At 42.2% G+C, this 12,204-nt stretch overlaps 1 protein-coding gene across 2 annotated transcripts in view; it reads right to left on the reverse strand.

Annotated features, from left to right (window-relative positions):
- Positions 1-11,775, reverse strand: part of SMOC1 (SPARC related modular calcium binding 1) — a 65,679-nt gene extending 53,904 nt beyond the window's left edge. For both annotated transcript variants that reach the window (XM_028725179.2, XM_028725172.2), the window contains exon 1: positions 11,438-11,775. In XM_028725179.2, the coding sequence (XP_028581012.2) occupies positions 11,438-11,545 (108 nt within the window). In that variant the 5' untranslated portion in view covers positions 11,546-11,775. The remainder of the gene's footprint in view (positions 1-11,437) is intronic.
- Between the last annotated feature and the right edge of the window lie 429 nt (positions 11,776-12,204).

Below are 12,204 nucleotides of genomic sequence, written 5' to 3' on the forward strand. Positions count from 1 at the left end.
GACTAACTCCAGCCTCCTCTGACCTGGGAAGGCAGCAGAGGTGAGATAAGAGAGGTCAGAAGATAGCTAAATTTGCCAGGCAAGAGCATCTGCTCTTTCTCTCCACACCTCAGCACCACCGCTGACAAAAACAACAAACACTGATTAAAGAACTTTTAATGTCTGTGAGAAAAAACAGGTTTCTTGCAGCTGCTCAGGAGCTGGAAGCACTTTTAGGATTTTGCTTGGGAAGGGTCTGTCCAGACAAAGGGGGGGGGGAGAGGTTTGGTGGTCACTTTATTTAGAGCTCTCATCTGTGCACAATGCACATCATAACCTACAACTGAGCAGTTTGGGCAAGCCTTTGTGAAGCTGCAATCAGCACCCAAAGAACTTCCCTGCAGCAGAAAGAACAAATTTGGACTGATTATCATCATTCAACCAAGGAAGAGGAAGTGAGAGATAGAAAACAAAGGAGCTGGGGCAGGAGCTCACAGCCAAACGATACTATCATCTGTGTGTATGACATGAAAAGCATGGCATCTATTCTTTTTCTTTGCTGCCCAAGTTATCTTAGTATCTTTTTTCCAACCTACAAATGGAGAACTGAGACCTCATTTGCAAAGCGACCAGATGCCGAAATGTGCAGCAAGCCTATATCAAAGATAGATGTATCAAAGCACACCATCTTGCTTTATTGCCACAGTCATCCTTTACAGCTGTAACTTAATCCATCATTAGCATTCATGTGTGTTTTCCTTAAGTCCTCCTAAGGCGGCATCATGACTACTTGGCCCAGTCAATTTATACACAAACAAAATTACTAATGCATTGCTTTTAAAGTAAGTAAACAATGCAGATCTCCAGAAGCTACAGGCTGTCTAAATATCAAAATGTTGAAGGTACCGTGGATTAACACAACATCAGGCTATTCCATATAAACAAAGCTGTACAGTGGTACCTCGGTTTACGAACTTAATCCATTCCGGAAGTCCGTTCTTAAACTGAAATTGTTCTTAAACCAAGGCACACCTTCCCTAATGAGGCCTCCCACCGCCGGTACCCTTCCACTGTTCGGCTTCCGTTCTTAGACCGAGGTAAAGTTTCCAAACCGGGACACTACTTCTGGTTTTGCAGAGTTCGTAAACAGAATAGTTCATAAACAGGGCTGTTCTTAAACCGAGGTACCACAGTATAGGGTTGTATCCAACAGCAGTCATAGTCAAAACAGACTGGCTGAAATTAATGGTCTTGCCTAACTTAGGTTCATTGATTTCAATGGGTCTCCTCAGGGTAGAATTTAGTTGGCTACGACCCATAAGCATTTTGACATTTCTCCCTTCAAATTCTAGGGTGCCAAATTTTCTTTATGGCTTCATCTTAAAGGTACTGCCAAGTAGTAATATTAATGGGTCAATGTTGCTTTTTTCTGTTTGATTTGCCCAGGAATCAAGCCAATTCTAGCATTGTTTCCTGGTAGATCAAAGACAAGCAGAGTTAGCATGATGATCACCGCATCACAAACACAACTAAGGCAGTACCAAGCCCCTTAACTATGCATATTGTTCCATATGAGAGTTATTTTACACACAGAGACAATAATTTAGTGTGTCTGCTGATGCTTAATGAACTTGCTGTTTAGCAACCATTTTGCTTGTTTGCATGACCTGTTAAAATGTTGTCAGAAGCACCAATACATAATGAACAATTCACAATTCTAGTCCAAAACTAAAATTTTATTATGTCCTTCATGTTTGCAGAGAGTAAATATGTGGATGTAGGTACACATGGTGCTTTAGGATGCTGCAGGGACAGGATCACTGAAACTCACTGGTTGCACAGCAGTATGTGTTGATGAAATTCACTCTGCCGAATATCACATCTCCATCTGTTGACTTAAGAGTGACTGGTTCTTAATGCTACACTTATTGCTTTAATCCATCACCTGTCTCCTAGTGGAGATAAATGTTCTGACCTGGAGATAATTTCCTATAAATACACAGCATTTAAGAAATGTACCAAGAGATATTTGCAGCCAAGAAATGAAATAAATCAGGTCTTGAATTTAGGGCAGGAGACACAACATTTGAGTGATATAAGCTGAGCTCTTCTGATTTGCCAAGTGGTAAAATCCTGTATGTTTCTCCTCCTCACATAATTGGTTCCTCCCTTATAAGGAAACACTAAGATACTGATGTCAGGGCAGAAAGTAAATTGTACAACACATTACAGGGGAAGAAAAGGTAAAGAAAAGACATCTTGTGCTAAGAGAGTAGCTCTGCACTTAGCAGTGGTTTTTCCATTTAACCTTCCAGCATATATTTTGAATTTCAGGATAAAGCCATTACAGCTTTCCTTGTAACAATAACCAGAAGCAACGGTAACTTAACACTAATGCAACTGGTATTTTAAACCCTCACCCCACAATGGCTTGCAACCCTGTTCCAACTGACTAGTAGACCAGGATTATTTTATGTCTCTATTCTAGCAGTCGTTAAGGAATGTGTAAATGTTGTAACCATTTGGGGCTTTTAAAGTTATAAGCATATAGCTCAGTCGGTAGAGCACAAGACTCTTAATCTCAGGGTTGTCGGTTTGAGTCCCATGTTGGGCAAAAAGAATCCTGCATGGCAGGGGGGTTGGACTAGATTGCCCTAGGGATCCCTTCCAAATCTACAATTCTATGATTCTAAGGTGAGTAATAGGAGGCATTATAGAGGGGCATTCAATGAATCTGAATGTTTGAAGATCCAAGGCAGATAAAAGGTAGTACAGTAAGCCAGCAACTTATGCGCATTTAACTTGTGAACATTCAGCTTTATGTGCAGGGGCAGGGATAGAAAGGGGGCAAAGGTTCTTGGGAAAATGACCTTGGCAATCCTGCCTGCCATTGACTCCAATCTACAGTGGTACCTCGGGTTAAGAACTTAATTCATTCTGGAGGTACGTTCTTAACCTGAAACTGTTCTTAACCTGAGGTACCGCTTTAGCTAACGGGGCCTCCCGTTGCCGGTGTGCAGCAGCTGCGTGATTTCTGTTCTCATCCTGAAGTGAAGTTCTTAACCAGAGGTACTATTTCTGGGTTAGCGGAGTCTGTAACCTGAAGCGTCTGTAACCCGAGGAAACACTGTATTTTGACTATACACAATTTTGGCATTAAGTGCAATCCCCTGAACATAACCTCTGTGCAAATTGCTGACTTACTGCATTTCTTCATGCAGCACATTGTAAACTACAGAATTCACTCATAAGAGGCAGTGATGGTGACAGACTTTGATGATTTTAAAAAGAGGATTGGACAAACTCATGGAGGACAAAGCTATCCATGGCTACAAGCCACAACGGCTAGGTCAGTTGCTGGGAGTTGCAAGTGAGAAGACTATGGTGCCCTGGTCCTGGTTGTGGGCTCCCCGTGCACATCTGGTTGGCCACTGAGAACAGGATGCTGGACTAGATAGGCCATTGTCCTGATCCAGCAGGGCTGTTCTTATGTTCTTATTACGAGAGCATAATCATTTTACTGGACAACTTATTATACACCTTGTTCCTGCTGCATGAAATGGTTCCCTTTTTTAAAGTATCCATTGATTTATTATAATTGAACAGAAGTATTTCAAATCTGTGTGACGATCCAAGTGCTTAATGAGCTCAGCTTTTAGACAGTCTCACTATTCATGCAGTTGTTTTTTCTTGTGCTCGTTCTTCTTGCAGATCCTTGAGGACTCTCGCTTTGGAGCAGGTTTCTATAAGCTTCCTCCAGCATAAATGACTAAAAGGAGTTATCTTGTATTTCAGCGCAGCTATATTCTGTCCAAGTGTCTGTGTTTTGTGCAGCTCCTGCTTTGGGATGCATCCAGTGTAGTCTGGGGGGTCAGAGTGCTGAGACTCAGAGAAGAGCAAACAGGCTTTAGCTGAACTCCTGGTGCAAAAGGACTTTGCGACAGCAATGTATAAGATCAGTTTCAATTTGCACAACTCAAGAGACCCCATGATGTCCTCTGCCAGTTAGAGAAATGTTTTGAAATACTCCAATGGTTTGCTCACTGAACTGCACCCACGCTAATCACAGCCTATCCAAACTCACAGTAAAGGTAACAGCGCTGCACATGTTTTGCATTTTACATGGGAGACCACCAACAGAATATTTATTGTTTTGTGGAGGAGACAAAAATTGAGTTTGACTGCTTGTGGTCACTGAAGTCCTTGAGTACTTTCTGGGGGAAAGAAGGGGGAAAGTCCATGTTGTGCCCTACCCTTAGGACTCAAGGCACATGGCAATTCTATACAATATGAAGGCACCCAGTTTCCTATCTGGAGATTTACAATTTAAATTCAGGCACGAGAGGAGGGGAAGAAAAGGGGACAAACATACATGGCCCACTGTGACTCTTTCTGGCAGTAAGCTGTTTGACATTGGAACTGACTCCCATGAGATGTGGTGGAATTTCCTTCCTTGGAGGTTTTTCAGCAGATGTTGGATGGCCATCATGTCTATTTTAGTTGAGATTCCTGCATTTCAGGGTTCAGATTAGATGACCATCTGAGTCCCTTCCAATTCAACAGTTCTATGACTATATGAAGTGTGTATCTTAAGATGCAGACTTCATGCCAATCCACTTGGATCTTGACAGCAGCTTTCTATTATCAACTGTCAAATTTATAAGGCTTTGATTGAAGCAAAGCCACAAGACGACCCAGCTGAGTTTTGCGGCTCATCTGTTGCTTGTTGTATTTAAAAGCCTCTCATAGGCTGTCCTTCAGTTTTTGTTGATTAGGTCTAGGGAGCCTGAGAATGAAGAAATGTGTGTCTGTGTGTAGTCAAAACATTTCCTCACAATTGAGATAAAGAAGCTTGTTGAGATTATATTGGGAACATTTTTTTCATCAACACAACCCGATTCTCAGGTCTCCTAGTGTTGTTTTCCCCAGATGGCGAAAGTACATACAAGTCCTTTCTGTTTCTCAAACATAAGCAACCAGAATAAGTTTGGGAATTGTTGCTCTATGCAAGGTAATTCAGTGTACACAAACTGGTGGGCATGGGAAGGCTCATTTTGGTATGGCTTATGTGTTCATTCTGTCAGGCCACACGTGCTTTGCATTTTTGTTGACACTATATGTAAACTTCTGCTTAGAAAGGGATTAACATTAATTCTGTGAACAGAGTATTTACGCAAGGGTCTCCAGGACACATTTTGATATGTGCCAGACAGAAGACACATGTACTCCCAAATACAAACTGCATCTTAAGATACAATCTGATGGATTCTCACATCTTTTGTTTGGGTATTATTCATATAGAGGCAACATTATCTTGCAATGGGAAGAAGCCAGCTTCCTTTTTGAGAGACACCACAAGTTTCCTTGGCACTCTTATTTAAGGAAACTAAGCCCTAGAGCCCTATCCCTGAACTTCTCACCACTCAGCAAATGAACAGTGTTTTAACAGGAGAATTCGTATGTTTTTCAGGGCACTACGCTCTCAGGCATTAAATATTTTTTAATTTGCTTATACATAATCTGTGCTGGGTCCTTCCAAACACTTAAATTCTCATACAAACCTCTTAGCAGATCATCTGCAATAATTCTGATCCATATAGCATCTCTTCCACATAAGTGATGTTGCAGGGCTAGGCACAATCTTATTTACTGCTTGCTTGTGGACTTGTTGTTTGCAGGGAGCGGGGTTTTAAGAAAACACATTGGAAGTTGGAAGATGTTAAAGAGCTGCGTATCATGATTCTAGAAACATGAACATTTGTTTTTGGTTTTGTACAATAAGGCCTGCAGGGAAGGAAGAGTAAGAAACTATTTACAAGCTACTTGAACACTAGTTGCATATGCCAATACATCCTGAAGTGTAGAGCTGTCACCCATGCTGGGTAATTTCTTGTGGTTGCAAAGTCAGAATCTAAAACCCACAAGCACACAGTTTAAATGTACTGCAAGCAATGGAGGCCGTATCCAGTGTTGATAATACTCAGAACAGACCCACTGAAATTAATGGTCATGGCTACCCCAAAAGCATTAATGTAAATGGGTCTACTCTGAGTTGGACCCAACCCTGAAGCAGCAACAGAATTCCAACACAAGAAATGAGAAGGAAGACTTTAGTCATCACTTCACCGCAGGAAAGGAATTTATTATGACTAACTGGCCAAGATAGTATTTAGTACTGAAACCATGAACTGTCTCACATATTTAGGTACACTAGTCAATACACCACATCCAATGGAAGAACAATCACACTGAGCACATACTATCATAAGCTATTTATAAACCTAAGCAAAGTTTTAAAATTAGGATGTGCAGGCAAATATTATGTTGTGCTTTTCTCCTGAAAGGGGTTAAAACATCTCTACAGCATGAAATCAGCACTGTAGTAAGAAGAGTATTTTCCTACCTGTCCCAACCAATAAAATATATTAGGCTCCTGGTAAGGAATTGGGGGAGGGGGGGGGAGAGAGAGAAAGAGAAAGACACAAGAGAAAACAGGGCAATGTGAAAGGTATTACCAACCAGCATTTATTTCGCAGAACTAAAGGTTCCAGACCTCTACATTATGTGCCTCATTGCAGAGACCACAAGAGCATGAGTGCATAATTAAGAATGGTAGAATGGCAGCTACTTGTATGAAAAAGAACAGGCCTCCACAAGGGCAAGAAGACTTGATTCACTGGTGCGGGCCTCTGCTGAGTGTGACAAGAGGATCCCACACCTCTTCTCTCCCAGCTTAGGAACAGGAAAGTAGTTGTTCTTCATTGCATTGAGCTTTAAAGCAAGCCATAGCAGTATGAGCTTGCCACAACAATTCTTCATCTACATTTATTACTGATACACAAAGAACCAGTTGCCTAAGAAGTACTGGTTACAAGTACTTGTACAAGTCGGAAATGATCATGTACAATTTTCCCCCTGTGCAGGACCTATGTCCATTAAGGGGGGAGGGACAATGATTTCAGGTACGTAGGTAGGATGATTTCCAAACCCTTTCTAATCTAGTACATCCTTATGCTGCAAGCTGTTATCAGGTAGCTGGCTAGTTACAGCAGAGGTCCAAGGAAGCTGCACTTCCCAAGTCCTCCACCATCACAAACATTCACACAAAAGAGCTCTACAGAAATAGTGCCAAGACCGATCCCCAATCCCACTCTTTGGCCTATCTCATACTTCCATCTCATGCTCAGATTACCTTTAAAAGCTTTCACTATACTGTGGGAAAATACAAACAAGAAGGGCCTGATGGAAAGTATGGAAGAATTCTCCTGCATATAAATGAACAGACTGATACTGTAGGTAAATTAATCTACAGTTGGCAAGCCAAGCTGACAAGGTAGGTAGGTGGGAGAAAGGGGGGGGGATTAATTCAAATGTGATTAGTTATGTTTTCATCTTTTCTTGCTGACACACAGCCAGAAGTTTCTTTTATTCTTCTCTCCAGAAACTGTTAATCTTTCAAACATATAGGGGACAGAAAACCCAGATGTTTCACTATCTCTACCCAATTTAGCAACATATATTTATTATCTAGTAGATTCCACATTCCAGATGACACAAAAAGGTTGTGTCCCCTTTGAAACAGCTCACCATGTTTTGAAACACTACTGTTTAAGTATTTTTAAAAAATTAAAAAGGCAGAATAGTCAGGGATGAGAGTTTATTTATACAAATATATATTTGTTTTTGTAAAATGGATCAGTTACTCTTCCACAGAAGGGGCTGCAGAAAATTCTTGAAAAAGGTTCTATTTTCTAGTCAGTTTCGGTATTGTGATACATTAGAGAAACCCAAGGTGCATGATACATTTCAAACACATTGAACGCACATCAAGAGCATAAGATTTTCCCCAAAGAATCCTAGGATGATAGTTTCTTTCTCACATAGCTACAATTCCCAGCCACATTACCAAACCACAGTTCTCATGGTTCTTTGGGGAAAGACATGCACTTTAGATGTGTGCTGGATATACTTTAAATGGATGGGGCTCTTTTCACCATTACAGTGGTACCTCGTTTTGAGTCCACCCTGTTTAGGGTCCATTTCGTCCAATGTCCAAGGCAAACCCAAAAGTACCGGAATGGGTTACTTCCGGGTTTACTGCTCGTGCATGTGCAGAAGCGCTAAATTGCGCTTCACACATGCGCAGAGTGGCGCTTTGCCAAGTGTCCCTTTCGTCGAGCATCCGGGACTCCGGAACGGATCCCAGATGCAAAAGGAGGTACGACTGTAGATGGCAGTTTCTTGAAACCATATGATAAACTAGTTATCCAGCCTGAAAGTTTAGCCTATAAGGTTATTTTCTCATAGGGAGCAAACTTGTGAAGCTTCACAGGGAAGAAGGAATGCATAGCCATTTAGCATACAGTGGTACCTTGGTTTAAGAACAGCTTAGTTTATGAACAACTTGGATTAAGAACGCTGCAAACCCGGAAGTATGTGTTTTGGTTTGTGAACTTTGCCTTGGAATAAGAACATGTTCCGCTTCCTGTTAAGTGTGTTCCATTTGTAAATTGAGTCCCCCGCTGATATTGGAAAGCAAGCCTTGGTTTAAGAACGCTTTGGTTTAAGAACGGACTTCCAGAACGGATTAAGTTTGTAAACTAAGATACCACTGTACAAGGTGCACAATATGTATTGTGTTGGGCATTCTTCTCAAGCATCATGTGGTGCCTGGTAAATCCTCCAGGCAAGTTTCAGGCATCAACACAACTGAATTGTGGAGCTGTCCTGTTTTCAGCATCTTCTCCATAAATATATGCATTTTTAAAGGGAGCGCTATTACCTAGCCTAATATGCTAGGGAAAGTAACTACTGCTAGAATCAATCTATGGAATGAGAGGGGATGCAGACTTGATCTAAATCCTTTCAGTGTTTTTTGACATCTTGATAACATACGCAGAGAATAAAATAGCCTCTTTAAAAAGAAATGACACTAATTGTTTCATTTGATCAGGAGGGGAATCTTATTATTAGAATAACCATCTGCCTCCATCAACTAGGCAGTTTTAACACTCAGGGATAAAGCACTGTAAGATCTGTAGGATTCAGGGGCAGGACAATGCCATCATTTCCAATTAAACAAAATGAATTCTGTGGATTCAGATGTCCAGTAACTTTTTGCTACTCTGCATTCTCTAATTTTGGGGGAAATCAAAACTCTGATCAAGCTACAGCACTGATTTCACATGCTTGCTACTCCCCCACCTCCCAAACAAGTGGAAGTAATTCCTGAAGAGGATATTATTTAGCAAGCCAGAGCTTTACATCTTCCCCCTTACTGCAGATCTCATAACAGGATTAGAGAAAACTGAGTAATATGGCTTAGCCACTATAAAGCCCTGCAATGAATTATTCAAAAAATGTTTTGTTATGCAGATGGCAGCGTAAAGCACAGCATATTTATACTAGTGACAGCTTTATTGGCAGAGCCTAATGGTCAGGGGAAAGTGTATCAGATAGGATAACCCCCTTTGACTTTCAACATGCTAACAAACGAGCAGGCAAAAATAAAAGCCCCATACTTCTCAAACAAATCACTTGGGAAGGGGGAGGAGACGGGATTTACGAGTTAAACATCCATTAAATCCACAGTTTTACACTGAAGAGGAAACAAGTAAAGAGTTTTAAAGGGCATAGATCTTCCACAACAAAGATAGGGGACGTAAGGTTCGCTGCAAACCAGGAAGAAAAAGAAGCTTTAACTCAAGCGCCATCTGAAATTAAAAGTTTGTTGAACCCATGTAGCAAGAAAGTGGCAAATCAGCAGCTGCTTTTTATTGGGCTTAGGGGTCTCTTGAAATAGCTTCTATTCCTCAAAAAGATACTGTGCAGGGAGCAATTAGAGAGGCCTGTAAAGTCAAGTATATAAAAATGGTCTACGTGGATTTAGTTTGATAGACAAGCGTATGTAGTTTATATGGGCTGGCATCAGGATTAGTGTGCTTCGCTTTTCAGCTCAACTGTTCCTAATTAAAGCCCTCAGATACCACAACACTGGAGCTCATGTGAATACTTTCCCAAAGAGAGATGCCACAATCATACCAAGTAGCATGGCTTGGGGATAGAAGTGCTTTAGGTATACACTGGAACTTTAGGTTAAAGCACTCCATGCACAGAACAGAGACCCTGCTTTTCGGCCGCCCTTTGAATTCAAAGATTTGTGACATGCACTGGAACATTTTGCCACATTTTAGATGTTGTTGTGCTACACATCTGCTCATAAAAGGGGCTAGATGAGGTATGACAGAAGGATGCATTTTTCTTCCTCTATACTGCTTAATAGTAGGGTGTTCTTAAAACATTTTTACAGTCTAGTACTAAGAGATAGTTCACCAGCAAGCTGGAGAAGAGGGTTCTTCTCGCCTTCTCCTCAGTAACAGCTTCAGCTCCATAAACCTTCCAGTCTTGAACAGGGCATTAGATTTAGTGCATAAAATATATAGTACACATACCTGACTTTCCAGCTGGAGAGTTACTGTGTAAGGACACTTTTTAGTGCTTTCCTCAGATCTACCCCCACAATATAGGAGGAGGGAAATGCCTGGCTAATATAGGCTGTTTTATCATTGTTATTTGAAGTCAGCCTATTATCATTAATGGAGCTTTTTCTCAGGTAAGTGAATATAGGACTTCAGCCATAAATGGTTAGAATCCAGAGTTACTCTGCACCAGTCTGAGGTGTGCTATTAATTTTAAAACATCAAAGCAAGCAACTGGTTCTCTCACAAAATATTTTTGGAAATTGTAAAATATTCCCTTTTCGCAAATGATTAAAACATAGTTCTCAACCCTTGTAACCTGGACTAGATGCAACATCAGTGTTCTTATGGGGCATTTAACTCGAGGGCAAACGGATTCATTTACTCCCCCTTTGAGACATAAAAAAGGGGAAAGTCCTAAAGCTATGTTTGGATAGCGAGGCAATTTTGTTCAATGCAAAATTAACAAGAGAATGCTAAATTACTCCCTGACCATATGTTCGCCGCACTGCAGTTTTAGCCCTTCATGTTGCGCCTGGGCTTTTGATCCTGGGGATCAAACCACAACAATTAAAAACAAGGCTTTAAGAACCCAAGCACTCCCCCCCCCACACACCCCTAGAGGAGTCTGTCTCCCACTTGCCCCACAAAACAGCTCCCCAGAATGGCTGAGCTCCATCTCCAACAACGTGGGGTCAGGAAAGGCACACTGAACCAGTAAGTTGGTGGTGATGGTTTTTTGTGTGTGTTTTTAAATACATTTTCCTCAGGGTGTCTTTCAAGAGCCAGTTATAGGTATGAAAGGGAAAAGCTTGCTTTAAAGGAAAAACTTTTCCCCAGCTTCAGTCAAGCCGTTTAGAAGTGACCAGCAAGCCTTATCGAGAAGGAATCTAAACCAGGCGAGGCGTGGCGCAAACTTGAACGCCCCCTCCTCTTCCTCCCACCAGAAACGGCGAGGCAAGCAAGCGAGTTCCACTCACCCGGGGCCCCGTCGCGCGGTGGGCAGAAGCCCGAGGCACCACAGCCAGCAGCAGCAGCAGCGCCAACAGCAAGCGAGGAGCCCCGGAGCCCCAGCGTCGAGCAGGCATCGTCAGGGGTGGGGAGGAGGAGAAGGGGAGAAAACGCGGCCACAAGACTCCCCCCTTTCGTCGCTGGTGGCTGAAGGTGTTGGCTTTGGGGTGGCTTCTTCAGCTTGCTGCTTTCCTCCCCTTTGGAAGCCGAGAAAGTCGAGCGAATTCTCCCGCCTTCTCTTCCCCACAGCGAGCGCGTTGTGCCCCCTCCAGCTGCAACAGGTTAAATGCCATTCGGAGGAAGGATTCCTATTATAAAGCGCGCGGTTGGGGCGGGGCCAGGCGAGGCCGGGCCGCTTGACGGACAGCTTCCCTGCGCGGTCCAAAGCGTGAGAAGACACATTCCCACATACATGTGCTTTATCTGTCTGCCTGTCTCTCTTCCGCTACTCCTGGTTTTGGGCAATCTTTTGAATGTTTTTACATCTCTGCTCTTAACGGGTTTCTTCTCATCGAGAGTTTTCATGTTTTGGGTTCTGTTTTTAGAAACGAGGTTTTCTTTCCAGTCAAGCGGTATATAAATGGCGTGAAATGAAAATTATAAAGGGCAGCAGCACAGCCTTCACACTTTTCCTCTGTGCTTGTTTTGCAGCTGAAATCGGCCCATTTGTGCACTCTCTCACACACACACCCCTCTGCCCCGAAAATGAACCACAAAGGACACAGAATAATAGAAT

Source organism: Podarcis muralis, chromosome 1 (assembly GCF_964188315.1).
Source record: "Podarcis muralis chromosome 1, rPodMur119.hap1.1, whole genome shotgun sequence".
Classification (NCBI taxonomy): domain Eukaryota; kingdom Metazoa; phylum Chordata; class Lepidosauria; order Squamata; family Lacertidae; genus Podarcis; species Podarcis muralis.